The 20,678-nt window shown below is 40.4% G+C and overlaps 2 protein-coding genes across 4 annotated transcripts in view; both read left to right on the top strand.

Annotated features, from left to right (window-relative positions):
- The first annotated feature begins 7,047 nt into the window (after positions 1-7,047).
- znf1015 (zinc finger protein 1015) lies at positions 7,048-18,367 on the top strand. 3 transcript variants are annotated; one of them, XM_073946301.1, is made up of 3 exons: positions 7,048-7,232; positions 10,853-11,014; positions 16,490-18,367. In XM_073946301.1, exons 2-3 carry the CDS (start codon positions 10,930-10,932, stop codon positions 17,713-17,715), a joined length of 1,311 nt encoding a protein of 436 aa, XP_073802402.1. In that variant the 5' UTR covers positions 7,048-7,232; positions 10,853-10,929; the 3' UTR covers positions 17,716-18,367.
- LOC100333228 (uncharacterized) overlaps positions 17,461-20,678 on the top strand; it is a 21,276-nt gene continuing 18,058 nt past the window's right edge. The window contains exon 1 of the mRNA XM_073948477.1: positions 17,461-17,828. The gene's annotated coding sequence lies outside the window, so the exon portion shown is untranslated. The remainder of the gene's footprint in view (positions 17,829-20,678) is intronic.

Here is a 20,678-nt window from a genome sequence, read left to right as displayed (position 1 = left end):
CTTTGTATCTCTGAAATCAATGTTATAACTTTTTTTTTTGCCAGGTGATCCCACGGATTTCAAGCAATATATGCAAAGAAAAATGATCTCACACTAGATACTGAGCGCTGCTCGTACCGCGCTGCAAAAAGGGCCTGGGTTTAACAAGATAATTAGACATCTTGCAAGCAATTGGTCCATATTGTAAATATCTGTAGGGAGTGAGGTCATCCTTTGATCCTCTATTGGTCTCACACAGTCACTTGATACAATTTTGAAGGTCAAAGTTCATCAACTTCACCACCTTTACAATGCATCGAATTGCGAAACTTGTCACACGAGCTTGCGTTTGGAGTCTGCCGAGATCGCATGTGTATGAATGGAAGACTATGGGGTGAAAAGTGCAGTATGACCGTGGCTTTAGACAAGGCTGGCACACTTAAGCATGGTCGTCATACTGTGAAGAGATTGGTGGTGGATTCAGAGCACAGACAAGTTTGTGCAGATCAAGGCAGAATGAGGAAGTCTCTGCCAGACAAATCCACTGGATTAAAAGAGCAGCAGCTAAAATGCAAGCAAATCGGTATTTAAAGCTACTGGTGCCTCTGGAGTCCCACAAACCTTAAGATGCAGGATCCTCCAGAGCAGTGGTCTCAAACTCCTCCAACTCACACCTGGTTAATGGTTTCTAGTAGTCTTGAACACCTTGATTAGCAAATAGCAAAACTATATATAGCTGCGGCCCCTCCAGGAATCAAGTTCGAGACCCATGCTCTAGAGCAGGGGTGTCCAAACTCGGTCCTCGAGGGCCGGTGTCCTGCAAAGTTTAGTTCGAATCCCAATGAAACACCTTAATCAGCTACTCAATCTCTTTCTATGTACACTAGAAACTTTCAGGCAGGTGTGTTGAAGAAAGTTGGAACTAAACTATGCAGGACACCGGCCCTCCAGGACCGAGTTTGGCCACCCCTGCTCTAGAGGTTTGCAGTTGTGCATAAGTCCACTATTTGGCCACTCCAACCCATCCTTAAAAGCAGAAGATGTTGCAGTGGCCAAGAACGTATTACTTATTATTTTCAAACAGTCTTGTTTACTGATGAGTAATTGGGAGCCACTGGAGTTGTAGGAGGTTGCTGGATAGCCACCATGTCCCAACAAGGCCTCGACATCAGTAAGGAGATGGTGGAGCCATGTATTGGGTCAGAATCATGTGGAAAGTTCTGGTGGGTTCCTGAAGGTGTGAAGATCATCTCGATACAATGTCTAGAGCAGGGATCACCAAACTTGTTCCTGGTGTCCTGCAGATTTTAGCTCCAACCCTAATCAAACACACCTGAACAAGCAAATCAAGGTCTTACTAGGTATACTTGAACCACCCAGGCAGGTGTGTTGAGGCAAGTTGGAGCTAAACCCTGCACGGCACCAAACCTCCAAGATTGAAATTGGTGACCCCTGATCTAGAGCATAGGTCTTAAACTCAATTCCTAGAGGGCCACAGCTCTGCAGTTTTGCTCTAACCCTGTCTATCACCCCTGATCTAGAGCATAGGTCTTAAACTCAATTCCTGGAGGGCCACAGCTCTGCAGTTTTGCTCTAACCCTGTCTATCACCCCTGATCTAGAGCATAGGCTTAAACTTGATTCCTGGAGAGCTGCAGTTTTGCTCCAATCCTTATCAAACACAGCTGATCCACTAATCTAGACAGAGTCTATTAAGCAGGTGTGATTTGGACGTGGTTGGAGCTAAACTATGCAGAGCTGTGGCCCTCCAGGAATCGAGTTTGAGGCTATTGGTCTAGAGTCTCTGACTGATCACTTCCGTAGTACAAAAAGATAAACAGTACCTTTTGTTGCAAAATCATTTTCATAGCAATGGCTGCTGTGGGCATAAAAGCAGGGATACTCATGGTGTGGCCTCCATCCTCCCCTGATCTCAACCCTATTAAGAAAAACCAAGTGTGCCGCAAGCCTGCGTTTGAGTGAAGGTCTCGGCAGTTAGATCGCCCCCTGGGGGCTGGCTGCAGTACAAGTCATAAAGCCCGCCTCCTCCGTGTTAATGAAGGAGACTTGAGCCCAAATAAAAAAATTAATTACACTTGCAATAAAATATCCCGAAAGATGGTTCTGGTCGATTAAGGCACTGGTTATTGTTCTGAAATAGGTGCAGATCTTCATTTTTGTAAACAGTTTGTTTTTAGCAGTAATTTAATGCTGGGCGTGTCATCGTGATTGACAGTTTCTCAAAGCAGCGCGTCTGAGCTTCGGCAGGAGACTGAACTGTTATTATTCGATTTCTGTGTTATTTTACTATGACAAAATGAGTTCAGCAGTAAACTATAGTTTCTGACATACATGATCTGGTGGAACACTGTTTATTCGCTAAGGTCAGGGCTTTTTTCGGGCTTTATTAGTTTGCTGATACACGTATGCCTAACCACCCAGATAGCAAAATACACTCGGGCCAGTTCCGGCTAGATTCTCGCCTGCCGGAGACTTACCCCTCAGAGCTCAGACTGACTACCTCTGCTGGACCTACTCCGGATGCCTGGACTCACTACCCGATTCCAGCCCGAGTCAATCGAGCCAGATGCGGCGGCCGAGCGAGCCGGCGCTGCCGCATGCGAGCCGGAATCAGCCCGCGACGCCGCGAGTACGTTATACGCTGCGGTCCGGAGCTGGCGCGATTGAATATATAAAACCCTCATATTTGTTAACGTTATTACATCCATTTGTGTTGATATGACAGCAAACGCATGCTGAGAAGTTCGGGGGGCGTGGTTGATTTTACATAAAGCGTTTGGTTGGAAGCTCGACTCATTTTCGCGGCTCCTCCTCTGGCTCCATCAGACAGTCCTTCTGCGCATGTCAAGGCTCCAATTTCAGCAGTCTTTTGCGACAGTTTGTGCCCGTCAAGCAGGCGTTTTGCCCTCAAGGCGTTCAATGGGAAAAGGGGCTGTCGCGTCGTCCATATTTTTTACAGTCATTGGAGAAAAACATTGCAGCATCCTCAAGCAGATCTACACTGTAAAAAATCGTATGTGCTTTTTACTAAAAAAAAATAGTGGTTGCACTATTGCACGTAATATTTTTAAGTAGTTTTCAAGATTTATTTATTTTTTTTAGCAAAAACCACTCGAATGAATCATGTGAAAATTACTACATTTTTTGAGTAAGAGATTATGATTTTAATATTATTAGTAGAATATGCTTTTACAATTTAAGAAAATTCACCTTTTGCCCAAAATTGTTAATGAAAATTACTCATTCATAAAATTTAAAATATATAACTTATATTGAAGTACATACACAATTTGGCATTTTTGCCAAATATCATTTTATTACATGTTCCACCGATAACAAAATGGTACAATTTGTTGAACAAACCTATTTAAATTTACAGCAATGTTCACTCATTCATGTTCTTGTCGGCTTAGTTCCTTTATTAATCCGGGGTCGCCACAGCGGAATGAACCGCCAACTTATCCAGCAAGTTTTTACGCAGCGGATGCCCTTCCAGCTGCAACCCATCTCTTGGGAAATTACAGCAATGTTAAGCTCTGAAAAAAGTCCTTTATCCACGTCATGGAAAAAAAATGTTCTGACAACTTTCTTTTGTAGGAATAGTCACATTTTAAAATCTGACAGAATTTCTGTATTGCATAACATATAAAACCAGTATAAAAGCTGTCCCTCAAAGCATTAGCAACACCATGTGTCAGTCAATGCAGTGGCATTTCCCCAAAAGGATGTTGCAGAGAATTTGTGGCAGAAACTTAATAAAATATATTACGTTTTATAAATACTTGTTTAAATCCAGCTCAGCAATTTTAGATTTTCCAAGCCAGCCAAGAAAATGCAGCCGTCCTCATGGCTGGTCATCCCTCTGGGAGGCAGCAATTCTCCATGAATTCCCACATCGTAAAACAAAGATTAGGTTTATGATTGTTAAATTATGCAATTGTAAATTTCAAATGTTTAAGGTTTACCAAAACACAATAAGGAAAGGCTTTAAGGAAATAAACCATTTCTTTGTATCTCTAATTCTCCAAAATGTTCGAATAAACGTTACCGACTGACACTATAACACAAGTGTTTTGACTTGTAATGGACAGGATGTTTTCAAAATGTATACTAGAGTACAAAGAAATAAGTTTATACAAGGAATCGTGCATTCAACAATGTAGCGACCAAGCTATTTTTTTTGTAAAAATGCAAAAAAATTCAAATGCCGTTTTCTGAAGACCATAAATATCTGAAACGCGGTTTAAGACACTTACATTGCACTCCTGGATGAGCTCTTCCGCTTTTTCAAACAAATAGATCAGCAACAGAGGACGACATCTCTCGTCTCGTCCCTGATTTAATGTCTAATGTAACAAAAGTGTAGAAATTAGTGATATTGCCTAAAAATAATACACAAATGACAATATAAAAAATTACCTGCCGTTTGGCACCCGTTCTCTTTCTCAAAATCTGAGTAAACTGCTCCTCTTTTGTGGGAAAATACTGTAAACATTTTCTTCATTAATCCGAAAAGTTAGGCTAATTAATATTAGTATTTATATACAGTATTATATATAAACACAGCTAATTACATTTCATCGTCAATGCTGTACCTTCTTATGAAATGGAAAAGCACTAGCTGTGCATAAACCCCATTGAATGGCTATAGCTAACTTGGCTTAGGCTAACCAACAAGATCACGGTTGTTCGTCCACTCCGCTTAAATGTTGCCTGTTAAATATCACACATAATGGGCTCTATTTTGACGGTCCATGCGCAGGGCGCAAACGCTTTCAGGGCGTGTCAGAACGCATTTTTGCTAATTTAAGGACGGGAAATCTGCCTTGCGCAATGGCGCATGGTCTAAAAGGGTTGAAATAATTTTCTTGATGAGTTATAGGTGTGTTTTGAGAATAAACCAATTAGAGTCTCATCTCCCATTCCCTTTAAGAGCCAGCTGCGTCGCGCCAAGAGCGCATTCGCTATTTACAGGACGCAAAGTAAGTCTAAGTGGAAAAAATGAGCATTTCACAAGCAAATAGTTAACAGTTATTTAACAGAAAACTGTTAAACAGAGCATCTACTGCGTGTGAATGAGAGATAATGGATCACTTTCGCTCTTGGATAGGGAAACCTTTACGCACAGACATCAATTAGTCTATAAATAATTAATTGCGTTTGTTAAACGCAAATATTCGTTTCAAAACTATTTCTAAATTCAGTTCTAATTTCCAGCAAACGAATAAATGAATAATAATAGCAAAATGTCTTCAAAAACCTGAGTTATATCCTAAAACACATGCTGTGCCCCATATGGTCTAAAACCTGCAGGTGGGCAAATCTAAGCTTGTTTTTAATAAAACAAATATAAATATGGATATAATAAATAATACTGCTAATAATAATAACATTATACAAAAGCAAATTGTTATGAATGAACTGAAAAAGCCTCCCGAGATACAGAAGACATATAAAAGCAGTGATTTTTCATATTTATGTAGGCTAGAAAATAATGTTTTGTAATATTTTAATCCTTTATATTCTATATCTATTCTTATTATATCCTATAAATATCCTTAATATTTACATTTTTTCATATGTAAAGATATTTGCCTATTGCTCTCTTGTGCGTATTAAGCAGTTTGTAAGCGAGGCACAACTCTGTGCCGGAGTTTAGACCGAGTTTGTTTTGGTCTAATGAAAAATCTATTATAGATTCTCAAAATAGCAACGCGCCAGCGGTCCGCCTCAGAACGCCTTCCTTTTTAGACCAGAACGCCTATGGGCGCACAAATGAGCGCTAATGCATTTGCTATTTAAACACCGTAGCGCAACGCCTCAAAACGACTCTTGCGCCAAGCTTAAACTAGCAAAAGACTACTGCGCCACGCCTTGTGCCACACTGCGCTGGGTGTATGATAGGGTCAATATGTTCAGTTTCAATTAATAATTCAGAATGAACATTGAAGCAAATCATTTTCAAATAGCATTGGTTGGTTAAAATTAATCGTGTATCCCTATATCCATCATATGGCAAAAACCAAGCTCCCGAACAAGCTTAAACAGCATGTGTCTTTCCTGAAGGAGCAATAAAAATGATAAACTGTTAAGGCTTACATTTAAAATGCTAATCACATGACATCATTTGTAAAATGCGCATTTGTAAGTAAATAATTTGTCGTAAAATAGTATGGTAAACTCTGGCAAAAGTCGAAAAGTGTGGTCATGAGCACCATCTGACAAGTTAATCCAGCAAAGATTAGTGGTTAAAATGTCACTAAAATACAGCACTAACTACCCCTTTCAATAGGCTGGCTACAGGCCTGTCCTGAGTGTTTTGGCTCTCAACTTTTAAATAATTTCCTTATTTAACCTAACAATTCTTTAAATATCTTAATCACTTTTGTTTCTTGTAAATAATGAATAAATCGACATTCTATCTGTGATCTCCTTTCCTAACAAGACCTGAAACGAGAGGTTATTTACACCATTTGATCTTAGGACTTGTTTCCCAGAGATGGATTGCGGCTGGAAGGGCATCCGCTGTTTAAAAACTTGCTGGATAAGTTGGTGGTTCATTCCGCTGTGGCCACCCTAGATTAATAAAGGGACTAAGCCGGCAAGAAAATGAATGAATGAATCTTAGGACTTGTCTTAATCGAAATCTCAATCTTACGCCACACATTCCAGATGTATGTGTTGTTTCATGTTGTCCACATTTATCACAACATGTTTAATACTTTCCCATTCTATTCAGACACTGATTTAATAAACAATGATGTCCACTACGTGTTTCTTAACAACACCACATCATTCCTCCTGCTGCCAAACTTTTTTTCATTCTTTAAATAAGATGCAAACGTCTACCTTTTATTCTGTTACCCCACTCCTCGCCCTTTCAGTAAACTTAAAATCATTGATTAAATCAAAACACACACACGTTTTATATTGTTCAGCGTGTTGTATTACTCTTATGAAGTGTGTATACGCACTGTTGAAGAATGAATTTTCCCCAAATCGCTCAGGTCTACACGAGACTCTTATTTTGAAAATGGACTATGACGTCATAAACCTGCGCCGCGCAACCGTGTTTGCGGTTCAACAAAAAGGTTTGTGTTTTAAACGCTGAAGCTCTGTTCATATTATATTATAGAATAGTTTACAAGCAATGCTAAATAAATGCTATATAATAGTAATAAAAGCGTAATTATTGGGAGTTTAAAGCGAACGCGAGTAGCGTTAGCAGAAAAGGTGCTTCTAATTTCTCTATCGTGAATCTGTCAGTAAACAAACACGAATTTAGTAGAGATTAAACCAGCAAAAGTCAGTAACGTCGATTTGAATCAAATGTTTTTAGAAATAATTCATTGATTTACGTTGATAAATGTATTTTCTGTGATATTTTGCTTCTGACCATTTGAGGTCGTTTTAAAAGGTTACACTAATTTATATTAATTTACCCTGGCATTTTTGTTTTCATGTTCTGTTTTTGTTGTTACTACTGGCTGCACCTTTAGTTAGTTAGTTTAAAGCTTCCCTTTGGGGCAATTCATTCTGACATGGTGGTGCTGCTTCACATATCCCTGATGAAAAATCCAGCTTCCACCAGCCTGACTTTAGAGAGGTTTGGCCATTTCCAGGCTGGTTTCAGCTAGGGATGGGTGATGCCAATATTTTTGTTTCCGTTCTGATACCAAGTATTTCAAGACAAGGAACATCGATACCACTACTTAAATTAAATATTTTATAGTGATTTAAAAAAAAATGTTTATCACCTTTGTCATTTTTATTATCATTATTATAATTAAATAAAACACAAGACGCATGATTCCTTTTTACATTCATTGAAATTACAGACCCATAATTGGCTAAATAGCACCAAATATTATGAAAAATAATGCATTGCACAAACCTTTCCTTTAATAGTTTATTTATTGAAATAAACGACTGTTGAAACTCTCCTTTTTGAGCCTGTTTTTTGTTTACCGATCAAAATCTTTTGCTTTTGAAAAGTACAATATAATAAAACAAATAGTTGCCTAACAAAAAATAAATAAAGCCTTGACAACAGACAATTGATTGCCACTGTGGCGAATAGTTTTGTGACAGGTATGCAAAGCCTCGTCAATATTTACTGTAGTAAAATAACTTCAGATAATACTTTTATGTTCAGTCATGATGACCACAGCTCCGCTCTCGAGTTTTACGACCTGCGCTGGGTGTGTGCGGTATCTGTACTACTGTGCCGTCATCTAACGATGTCCTATTAGCAGAGATACAGCGGAAGAAAGTTATAGTTCCCAGTCGTGTTCCTATTTAAGTAAATATTTACATAATATGCGGCTGTATAACTATTAAGATATTCTAAAAACTCTGATCACCCTGTAAGAAAAACCCCCAGAAAAGATAGATACTTTTACTTGAGGATCGATCCTATTGATACATTCCCGGTATCGAAAATATCGATACTTCAGGATCGATCCGCCCATCCCTAGTTTCAGCCATTTCCTCAGCCTGAACAGCTAAGACCGGGCTGAAAATGGCCAAAACCCCTCTAAAACCATTAAGGTAAAGTTGGTTTTATATTCGCACATTCAGTCCTTCTCATTAATAATATAATCTCAGATAAGTATTAATTGGAAATTCATAATAGTAAAATCATATTAGCAGCCAACAACCAGCAAAGTACAACATAGTTCACAGTCAATTAAAGAGTGCTAATGTTGTTTTGTAGTCATACTTACATGTGATTTTAGTCTGAATATTCAAAGGACCATAGTTAACAATGTATGGAGCTGTCACTGAACGAATGTGTGAATATAAAACCAAGCTAAAACCAGCTGTGTCCGTCTTAAACCCTAGCCTGACCAGCTAAGACCAGGCTGGAAATGCCCAAAACCCCTCTAAAACCAGGCTGGTTTAAGCAGCTTTTTTTTAGCAGGGAGAACAAGAATAACACATAAACACCAACACTTAACATCAAGGACACAAACAAAACTGAAAAAAAAGGAGGAATAAAATCAACAACAATAATTTACATTTTAAAAATTAATAATAATAATAATAAATAATGACTAGGGCCAGACAGAATCTGCGGACGTTTTTTGCTATTCCTGCTAAGTATTTTAAGTAAAAATCTGCGGATTTCTGCAGAATTATTTTGGGAGTATCGTAACTAAAACCTTAATATGCGAAATAAAAAAAATACCTTATTAACTTTTATTTAATGTTTACAATTGCAAATCCAGTTAGACTCACTTTATTTGGTAAACAAAGCAAGTCTCATATAATATCTCTTCTAAAAGACAGAAAGTAGTACTGTATTGTACATAAATCAGATGAACGTTTTCATATTAGTCAATAAGATTACTGTAATTAATTTAAAAAGTGAATAAATATAGATGTACACACATTTACTCGAGTGAATAAACAGAATTAGTTATGGGCTAAACATCTGCGGGAATCCAACCGCGCAGATTCCATGTGGGCCTAATAATTACCCATCGGTTATCTCCGTTTATTACATAACTGAATTGCTGAGTTGATTTTCCGTAGACGTCGCCCAAACGGCATCCACTCAAAATATTTGTTCAAGGAGTGTGTGCTGTCTCCTAGTAGTGTCTATCTTTGGTGTCTTATTTGTATTCTTGTTGATAGTTCTGGTAGTAAATAAATGATACGTCACTGGATTCGTCACGTTGATGTCATTATCTAGTCCAGGGGTGTCCAAAACTACGGCCCGCGCGCCATCTGCGGTCCGCAATCAGTTTTGTGGTGGCCCGCGAGGCTTTTTATAAATATTAATAGAAGCTGGCCCGCTATACAAAAATGAACGTAATTCAATAAATAACCACCGGGTGTCGCTATTACATGACTTCAATTAGGCAGCACTTCTTGTTATGATGTAAAACCAACCGACCAAATCGAAGGAAACATAATTGATAATCACATTTTGGCGAATGAGATCAAAAAGTAAAACAATTAGCAGCTGCCCTATCAGCTCAACAACAGCAGTTTTTTTGTGCTAATAAAATGCAAGAAAACTCTAAACTGCACTGCAAAAATGCTAAAAAATCTTAAATAAAGGAGAATTTTCTAATTTGTTTTGAGAAATAATATGCTAATATTAAGAGAGTTTTTCCTTAAAACAAGCAAATTAATCTGCCAATGGGGTAAGCAAAATAATCTTGTTTTTCCTTTTGACGTAAGATTATTTTGTTTACCCCATTGGCAGATTAATTTGCTTGTTTTAAGGAAAAACTCTCTTAATATTAGCATATTATTTCTCAAAACAAGACTATATGTTTTGCTTGACTAGAACATTTTTCTTGATTTGCGAATTTTTAGATATTTGGACTCGAAACAAGACAACAAAAATCGAAGTAAGAAAAGCATTTTTTTGCAGTGTGGCTAGTTATGAGGTAGCTCAGCTGATCGCACAGCACAGGAAACCCTTTACTGATGGAGAATTTATAAAGGATGAGTGTTGCAACTGTAATTTGCCCAGAGAAGATTCAAGTTTTTTTAAAAACTTAAGTCTTTTTAGAAACACAGTTGGATGACGAAATAAAATAATTCCATAATAATATACACACACACACATCTATCCATCCATCCATATATATATATATATATATATATATATATATATATATATATATATATATATGTATATATATGCGTGTCTGTGTGATGTGTGTAAAATTTGGCCCGGGACAACATTTTTTTTTTTTAATCTGGCCCTCGGCCCAAAAAGTTTGGACAACCCTGATCTAGTCAAAACAGTGTAAACAAGCTAGTTTTACAAACTCAGTGTTTTCATGAATGTGCGATATTCATTTAATTTCTCTTTTTTTTCTTATCTTAAACAGAGTAAAGTGACTAAACGCTGAGAAAAACTCCCGGAGAAGCGACTGAGATCTCTTTATTATCATCAACCAATATAAAGATGACGTCTCTTAAAGAGGAGAGTGAAGATCTGAGGATTACAGAAGTGTTTACACTGAAACATGAAGATCCTGAGGAACAAACAGGTTAGTGTTCATTTCTCAAAGTTCATTTCTCGGTAACTTAGGCTGCTTTCACACCTGTGAATCGATTCAGTTGTTCCGAAACAGAGATTACAAATGTTACATTGTTGCTCTTTGCTCTTGGAGCGGTTCGCTTTCACACTGCAAAGTTTCTAATCGGACCTAAAGAGCTAAAACAAGTCACGTGCGAGTAAACTCTCCTTACATTGGTCAGAGTGTCAGGGTTTATTTTGCAGCGTCCCACTCAGCTGTCAGGAGAGGTGGTGGTTTGGTGGTGATTGACAGGGTGCGCGTGCGATGTGTCTGAGGAGAGATGCGGTGGGGAGGGGTGAAGGGTGCTCGACGATGTCTATTTGAGGACTGAGAGGGAGACGCGAGATTACCGGGAGATCATCACTCGTTTGCGGGCATCCGGAGACTCGCGAAACTTCCCGCCCTACTCATAATTCTCTCTTCATATAGTCGTAAGCCTATTACATATCCATAAAACACTGTGATATAACCGCGCTCGGATCGGATCGCTTCCTCACTGTAATCGAACCGCTCCAGGGTTCAATTCAATCGAGCCGAGACCACCTCATTCAAGCGATCTCGGAGCGATTACTTTGGCGCGGAACAGAACGCGATTGCCCTGTTCACATATGCCAAACGAACCGCGCTAACTGGGCAATCCAGACACGTTCCGAAACATAAGTGTAGGTGTGAAAGCACCCTTAAATGCATTTGGTAGGTGGCGCCAGACTCCTCTGACCTCTAAAGGTGCTCTAGCAACAGACACTAGAGGCCATGGTCTTTAGCCTTCGTAGTAGAGCAACCGACTCCCATGCGGAAGGTCGCCTGTTCGATCCCAGCTTGGAGCAGGTTGGGTGGTGTAGGACTGGCGGGGTTACATAGGCAGCTGATATTAACAGGTGGAGTTTAGTGAAATTCGTCATTTGTCAATCATTGTCCAGTCCTCCATTAGCTCCACCCCAGGCATAAGTCCTCTTTTTCTACGAATTCTCTGCACAACAGTAAAAGCATAAAACTTTGTGTGCTCTGTGTTCACCTTTCTTCAGACAGGAAGTTTCTGCAGAGCTGAATTTAATTTTGGACCAGCATTTGTCTACTTCTGCAGAAATGCTAAATAGTATGCACAGCATCCCACACACAGCAGTAGAAGTTCAGTGAATATTCATTCATTCATTTTCTTGTCGGCTTAGTCCATTTATTAATCCGGGGTCGCCACAGCGGAATGAACCGCCAACTTATCCAGCAAGTTTTTACACAGCGGATGCCCTTCCAGCCGCAACCCATCTCTGGGAAACATCCACACACACACATACACTATGGACAATTTAGCGGTAATTCACCTGTACCGCATGTCTTTGGACTGTGGGGGAAACCGGAGCACCCAGAGGAAACCCACGCGAAGGCAGGGAGAACATGCAAACTCCACACAGAAACACCAACTGAGCTGAGGTTCGAACCTTCTTGCTGTGAGGTGACAGCACTACCTACTGCGCCACTGCCTCGCCCTTTCAGTGAATATATGACCCTTAAACGACCAATAATTGTTTGATGAAAGGAAAAAGAAAAATTACATTCCTTTTTCCCAGGAGTATAGACTATCCTGTCACAAAATGCGGCGAAAATCCTACATGACGGTTATAGTTTGATTGCGGTGTTCTTTCTGGGGATCTTTCAGTCTATAATATTGTAGTGATATTAACGTACCGTAAACTCAGTAACTAAATCATTTTGACTAAGGTCCGTCTTTAAACACTGAAAGAGTACTGCTGACGATACGAACTAACGTTGCCATCATAAACAAACAAAGACCACTGATCGCTTACCAAGTTTGTAGAGACAAGACAATTAACACCAACTAGAACCGCGTCTTCTTTTAAAAGGAGACGAGCAACAAATCTGGATTTCACCGTTTCCAGATGCGATAAGCTCTCGAGTTAAAAATGTTCCTTACAAACGTATTTCTGTCGCGTGTTACCAGACCACTATAATCCACACGTGAGTCCAGCTGCGCTCTCATAGCGGGGAAATGAAAATAAAACCTTCGTTGCAGCACATTTATAAATGCAACACTGATGATTCGTTTCTCCAAACAAATCTAATCACTGTGACGCAACTTCAAAAATAAGCTTCAAAACGGAAGAACAAATTTGCTCAAAATAATGCAAAAAAAAAACAAATTTTCAGTCTTTAGTGAAATATATGTGTCCTAATAGTATTTTAAGCAGCATGTGACACATGTATAACTATCAACATTTAAAAAAATGTGTTTTGGTGTTTCATGACCCTTTAAAATTCCTAAAATCATCAGGTGACTAAACGGGGAGCAAGCTGAATCCTAGATTCTTTGCCGGACGATTGGGTTGTTGTGATCCTAACCTTTGATCACCACCCGTTCCACAATGCACCGGGCCCTTGGGGCTCCTCCAGGAGGTGGGCCCACAGGAGGATGGTCCCACGTTGCTCCTTTGGGCTAAGCCTGGCGGGGTTCTATGGGCAAAAACCCGACCTCTCATATGAGCCCCAACCCCAGGTCTGGTTTCAGGGTGGGAACGCTTCGGGATCCCCCCCGGAGGAGCTGGAGGAAGTGTCTGGGGAGAGGGAAGTCTGGGGTTCTCTCCTAAGACTGCTGCATCTGCGACCCGGTCCCAGGAAAGTGGTTAAAAATGAATGAATGTAACCTCCTAATGCTGCTTCCAGCATCCCTCCCAAGGAAGTCGGGAACTCTGCACTGGCATTTGACCCGCAGGCTCAAACTACAGTGACCAGAAGGCACAGGGGCGCGACCCTCTCGTTCACCAGGGAAAACTCCAACACATGGCGGCTAAGTTGGGGAGCTATCAGCAAGCCCACACTAGCCTGCTGCCTACCACCGTGGACAGCTCCAGAGTAAAGGAAAGCCCACCCATCTCAAGAAGTAGAGTTCCAGAGCCCAAGCTCTGCCTAGAGGTGAGCCCAACTATCTCTAGTCAGTATCGTTCAAGCTCCCGCTCAAGCTCGGGCTCCTTCCCAGTGAGGTGAAATTCTATGTGCCTAGAGCCAGTTTCTGTGACTGACAATCGGTTTGATGTGGTCCTAACCTTCGACCACCACCTGTTCCACAATGCACAGGCCCTTTATAGCATAAAGGGTTTTTGAACTGCGTTTAGTATGACCTGTCACCTAAGACCTTTTTGCTTGGAAGACCCTACCAGGCATTAGCCCCCAACAACATAGCTCTTAGGATAGCTCAGGCACTCAAACCCCTCCACTACGATAAGGTGGTGATTCACGAAGGAGCGCAGTAGCATTTATAATGTAACACTTAAGGAATCAAGAACTGAGTCTTGTGGGACCCCACAGTGTACTTTTGATCGGTATTATGGCTTTTCAATAACTGACACGAATTAATAAAGTTCAGGTAGATAAGACCTGAACTAAGCCAATGCAGTTCCAGTAATACCAACATCATTTTCAAGCTTGTCAATGGGAATGTTATGATTACTAGTATCAAATGCAGCACTGTGGTCCACGAAAAGAAATTAAGCAACACGAAGAGAAATGCAACCATGGTAGGAAGATAGAAGCAGGTCAATCGTGACTCTTATGCTGTGTTCACACCAAATGCGGAACGCGCGGATAAGTTGCGCTATTCCAGCGTAAATAGCCGTGTAAACATTTGAGTTTACTCGCTTCATTCGCGCGTCAAATTCACTTCAGAACAGATGTGGATTCGCGTGATGGGCAGGGCTTCTGTCTGCTCCGTGACTGTTGCTTCGTTGCTAAAAGGCTAACATGGATTTTATTGAGAAAATAACAGTGTTTATGTACTTTTTGAAGGCTGAAAAACAGCGTCGATACGTTTAGGACCGTGTCTGAGTCCGCTACATGCTTTTAGAGGTGCATCCAGCTCTGTAAGCTAATAAACTCCTCCAGAAACTGAACCTGGATCACGGAGGCTTTCAGCGGTGCTTCTGATTGAGCCAAGCCCAGTTTGATGACTTGTTGTCGGTGTCGCCTGGAGGATTTTCCCCGGGACACCATCAACAGGTTCTACGTCACAATCACGCCCCCACAAGAGCAAGCTTCTGATTGGTTAACACAGCGCGAATGTCCGCTGAAGTTCAGATTTTCGAACTCGCGCAAAACGCTCAATTCGCGCCGCGCCATTCGCACGTATCGCGCCATTTGCGCAATTCGTGTCATTCGCGCCGCAGTCTGTCTATTCGCGCGTTTGCATTGACCTAACATGTAAATCACTCGTGCTTGATGCGCGTTCCGCGACTGGTGTGAACGCAGCATCAGGAGTGCTGTTTTTGTGCTATGAAATGCTCTAAATCCAGATTGGAATTTCTGACAAATGTCGTTTCTTTGCAGGAAGGAACCTAATTGAGTAGTTCCACCTTTTCCTAGTATCTTTGATAGAAAATGCAGGTTTGAAACAGTTCTATAATATATTAATTCTTTGGGATCAAGTTGTGACAGAGGTTTGGGTACATTTCCTAAAAGTAAGGATGAATTTAAAATGTTAAAAACAGGTTCAGCAACTTCTGAAACCAATTGTTTTAATAATTTGGTTGGTGTAGGACAGGGATGGCCCGGTGTCCCTGCAGACTTTTGCTCCATCACTAATCAAACACACCTGAACACACTACTCAGAGTCTTCAAGATCACTAGAAAGCTACAGGCAGGTGTGTTTTGATTAGGGTTGGAGCAAAACTATGCAGGACACCGGCCCTCCAGGACCAAGTTTGCCCATCCCTGGTGTAGGATCTAACATAGATGTTGTTGATTTGGAGGACTTTGACAGTTTAGGCAGTTCTTACCTACTGCTGAGAAAGTCTGAAGTTTATCCGGTAATGATCTACAGTGCTTTAATTGGGACAGTGCTGTAGGAGACAGATTGATGGTGCTTATTTTATATCAGATATTATCAATCTTGCATGTGAAGAAACTCATGAAGTCGTTACTGCTTGTGTGGAGTAAAGTAATTTTTAGTTAGATTAGCCACATTGTTATACGGAACCTTAGGACGTTGTTTTCTTTTATTAAAGTTGAAAAATAAGTAGATCTGTCAGACTTTAAAGCTTTTCTAAAGCTAAGTATACCTTCTTTCCAGGTCTAAAATCTCTAGTTTTGATTTCTGCCATCTACTGCTCCTGCTGTAATCTTTGCCTATTCTAAATAAATGCTGCATTCGGATCGTCACACTAGTTGTCACGGTTAGTTTATTACAGAAGACTCTGCCGTAAAATATATCCATATGTTTGGCTCATTCAGACTAGTCAACATGAGCGTGTCCTCGAGGACCAAATTAAGGTCTTTTTACCCCTTGCTTGCCTCACAGATCGTTCTGACTTTAACGGTAAAAGTAGAGGACCTAATGCTGAGCCCTGTAGCACTCAATGGTTTCAGTATTATGTGCTGGTTTTCATGTCTGCTGTTTTGTGCCTTTTTAAGCTGGTGTTAACTGGTGTTTTTTCACTTTAGGGCTGATGGTGCTGAAAGAAGAGACTCAAGTACTGAATGAAATTGAAGAGAAAGATCAGTGTGGGAAACACCAAGATTCAATGACCGATGAACCATCTTCAGTGGCGAAGAACACTTCATGTGAAAGAGCTGAGAAAACCAAATCTTTCCCCTGTCATCAGTGTGGAAAACATTTTAGTCGAAAACAAAGCCTTAAAGTTCACATGAGAATTCACACTGGAGAGAACCTTTCCACGTGTGATCAGTGTGGAAAGAGTTTCAATACAAAATCAGGTTTTGACAAGCACATGAAAACTCACAGCGGAGAGAAGCCTTTCTGGTGTACCGAGTGTGGAAGGAGTTTCTGTAAAAAATACACCCTTGAAATGCACATGGCAGTTCACACAGGGGAGAAGCCTTTCGCCTGCGAGCATTGCGAAAAGAAATTCCGTCAAATGGGTAATCTTAAAGCTCACTATCGTGTTCACACTGGAGAGAAGCCGTACACCTGCCAACAGTGTGGAAAGAGTTTTACAAAAAAGACAACCCTTAGGTCTCACATTATCAGTCACTCCGGAGAGAAACCGTTCACGTGCGATCAGTGTGGAAAGAGTTATGCATGCAAAGATCACCTCGACCGACACATGAGGATTCATACGAAAGATAAATATTTCATATGTGATCAGTGCGGAAGCAGTTTTAAACTGAAAGAAAACTTTGACCAGCACATGAAGAACCACGCGGAGAAATCTTTAATATGTGAGCAGTGCGGAAGGAGTTTCTTTTGCGAAGCAACTTATGAAAAGCACATGAGAGTTCACACCGGAGAGAAGCCTTACTCGTGTACAGAGTGTGGAAAGAGTTTCAGTCAAAAGGAAAACCTCACATCGCACATGAGAATTCACACCGGAGAGAAGCCTTTTGCCTGTGAGTACTGCGAAAAGAGGTTCAGTCAATTACCAGCCCTTAAAGTCCACATGAGAGTTCACACCGGAGAGAAACCTTACACCTGCGCACAATGCGGAAAGGGCTTCGCCCAGAAAAACGGCCTTAAAATTCACATGAGAACGCACACTGGAGAGAGACCTTACACTTGCATGCAGTGTGGTAAAAACTTTATAAGTAAAGAGACCCAAATTCGACACATGAAAACTCATCACACTGGAACAAAACCGTTCGCATGTGATGATGTGGAAAGAGATTTAGATGTGAAATTCCCTCAACCAACACATGAAGCTTCACACTGAAGAGATTACATGTCATCAGTCTGGATAGAGGTTCACTGAAAGGACCTGCAAATTGCACATAGCTAAGCACATCTAAAGTCTGGCCACAATAACAATTCTCAAAATTTGCCCAAGCGAGCATTTCAATTTGTCTCTTGCCGATTATTCTAGCAACAAACATTCAATGCTGCTGTTTACTCCACTGAAATGCCATACTTTTAAATCATGAATAGGCAACTTAGGTCCTGGAGAGCTGGTGTCCTGCAGAGTTTACCTCCAACCCTAATCAAACACACCTGCCTGTAGCTGGTCTTGAAGACACTGCCTAGCTTGATAAGTGATGAACTCTGTAGGCCAGTGGCCCTCCTGGGCTGAAGTTGCCAGCCCTAAGTAGTGCACAATTTGAAAGAGCAGCCATTGGTAGTGGTGTCCGAAACCATAGTGGACGTTCTGAATCACACTCAAATCAATCTCATGCACTCCCAATAAGTCATTGTCTTTGTTGCTTGCTTGGTTCTGGTGTTTTTTAGCTACTCCTCTTTTCAAAAAATTAAAGGGTTACGGCTGAAACTTCTGCTATTTCCTTGTCCCGACTTAGGACAGGGGATTTAAAACTGAGCTATATCGCCGAAAGCAGTTGTGAAATATGCCAATAAATCTGAAGTAAGCTGAAGCTTGTCCACTGCTTGTTTTGTGACTCAGGAGGACCTGAGTGAATTAAAAGGAGAAAGGGGGGACAATCTATTCTTAATATTTGGTTTTGAATGGAAGGAGATCGATTTAAAGGGGCTGTACGTAAATTTTTGACTCTTCTAAAGCATAAAAATACCATAAAACCAGATATTTAAGAAACTTGCCAAGAGAACTTTCTTGTTTATCTAAAAAACAATGCAATGCTTTAAAAATGTGCTTTCCATGTCACAACGGCTGTCTTTGTTTTGGTTCTGTACCCCACCCACTGCCAGTTTAGCCAATTATATTTCAGCAGCCCGGGTTGCCTTGTTGGAAGTCCGCGTATTTAATTCATTCAGTCAGGAAGGCTCTCAAACTATATTGTCCACAACTGAAATGCGACCTCCAGTGGACAGTAGTAGACTCAGAAATGAGATGCAGATTCAGAGCTCCCTATGAGGTTAATTAGCAGATAATGTAAATATTACGAATGTAAACATTAGGTGTAACCTAAAACTCAGGGTATGTTAACCCTGAAATAAGAGAAACTCTGGCTGTTTCTCAATATGCGTTCTTCAGCGGTCTTGCGTCCTCATGTAACGTCATCATCCTCTGCCAAAGTTCAGTTCCAATACTCAAGAACTCGTGAAACTTCCTGTATGTATTCCTCATATCGAGTATATCGAGTTTGAGCACTGAACTCTCTCTAGAAGTACCAGAAGTCTTTGCGACTGAAGGTACGAAGTGCAGCATTTTATATAGATTTATTAATAAAGTTCAGAGATTTACCTCAGGAGTTTCTCTAAACGAAACGGTGAGTATAAACGTAACCATAAACATCTTAATAAAGGAATAAGCACATTAAGGGTGTTCATTTGCGGAAATTCGTATTAAAATCAGTTTTATTTATATTGTACAACGTATATTTGTACGGCCTTTATGCATAGATATTTTGCTGAAGAGGGGAAAAAACAATAAATTATTGTATGAATGCTGCAATGTTTAAATAATTGTACATTTAAAACGTGTGAAGGTCATGTGACCATGTTGAACGCTGCATCTCATTTCCCACAGGATGCATTCTCTGTTCTTTCAGTCTCACGAGTTCGTACTTCCGAGGTGACCTGGCAAGACCAGTCTCCCAAAAATGCAAGCGTGTTCTCTGCGTTCTTGGAATTGAGATACAGCCTCTGGGTTTTCCGTTTTAAAATGGCAGGTTTGTCAAACTAAAGAAGCAGGGTAAGTCAAGCCTGTTTCTGTAAGAGAGGTAACCTTTACTCTGAGTCGGTTAATGTGGTAACTTACTCTGTGAACCTAACCTGGTCATGAGGAGATTTTATTCTTTAAACTCTGAGTTTTTGATGGCTTTTTTTTTTAAAAGACGAAATCGTATTTCTCGCCTTAGCCTTACAAGCTAAGACAAAAGTTATGCGCATCTTAACATTTCCATGAACCGTTTTTTTATGCGCATAAAAATAGTTGGATGGAAATCCCAAGATGCGCATAACTTTTAAAACTACGCATAAAATATGTATGCACATAACTGAATAGGATAAACTTTTTATTCAATAAGAAAATATGCGAATAAACTGCGATGGAAACACTTTTACCGAACAAATTCCAGCATGTGCATTAAAATAGGTCCTGTGATTTTGTTATATGAGATCATGTGATGCTAAAAATGTGTGTTAATGGACAAATCGGCCGGCTGAGCACACTGTAAAACATCTGGGGCCTCATGTATCAACGCTGCGTACGCACAAAAACTTTGCGTACGCCAGGTTTCACGCTCAGAATCGCTCACGTTTGTATTTACTAACAATGAACTGAACGTGGGAATGTGCGCAGCTTCACGGCAGCTTTCTGGCAGGCGTACGCACATTTTTTGTGCGTGTCTGTTTTGTTTCCATTGGCGACTCCTAGAGGCAGTTGTGTTAAATTCCTCTCTACAAAGTGTCTGAGCCTTGCAATGGCAGCTGTATGAGACGGGTTCAGCAGGTATATAAGGTTTCCATACCATACATTTGACCAGCTAAACAGTAAAGCACAATTTGCAGCGGTCGCCTGTTTTCCCAATGTAATCTGAGTGATCTACTGCACGCACATTGCTATAAAGACACTATCTGAAGATGAATTTGCATGCGTGAATCAGAAACATTTCCATTCAATAAATGTGCAAATAAAATATGATGCACAAACTTATTAATGGTTCCTACTTGTCTTTCTCGTGATAAATAGTTGGCAAAATCTGATATGTAGCGGGGGAAAAAAAGGAGAAAGAGTTCAGACGCTGGATTCGAGCCGAGTTCATG

Source organism: Danio rerio, chromosome 4 (assembly GCF_049306965.1).
Source record: "Danio rerio strain Tuebingen ecotype United States chromosome 4, GRCz12tu, whole genome shotgun sequence".
NCBI lineage: Eukaryota > Metazoa > Chordata > Actinopteri > Cypriniformes > Danionidae > Danio > Danio rerio.
Note: the sequence above shows the minus strand (reverse complement) of the source record. Positions and strands in the feature narration are given on the sequence as shown.

Coding starts and splice junctions, on each gene's coding strand:
- znf1015 (XM_073946301.1), top strand. CDS start 10,930: ATGACGTCTCTTAAAGAGGAGAGTGAAGATCTGAGGATTACAGAAGTG. Junction 11,015..16,489: donor AGATCCTGAGGAACAAACAG/GTTAGTGTTCAT, acceptor TTTTCACTTTAG/GGCTGATGGTGCTGAAAGAA.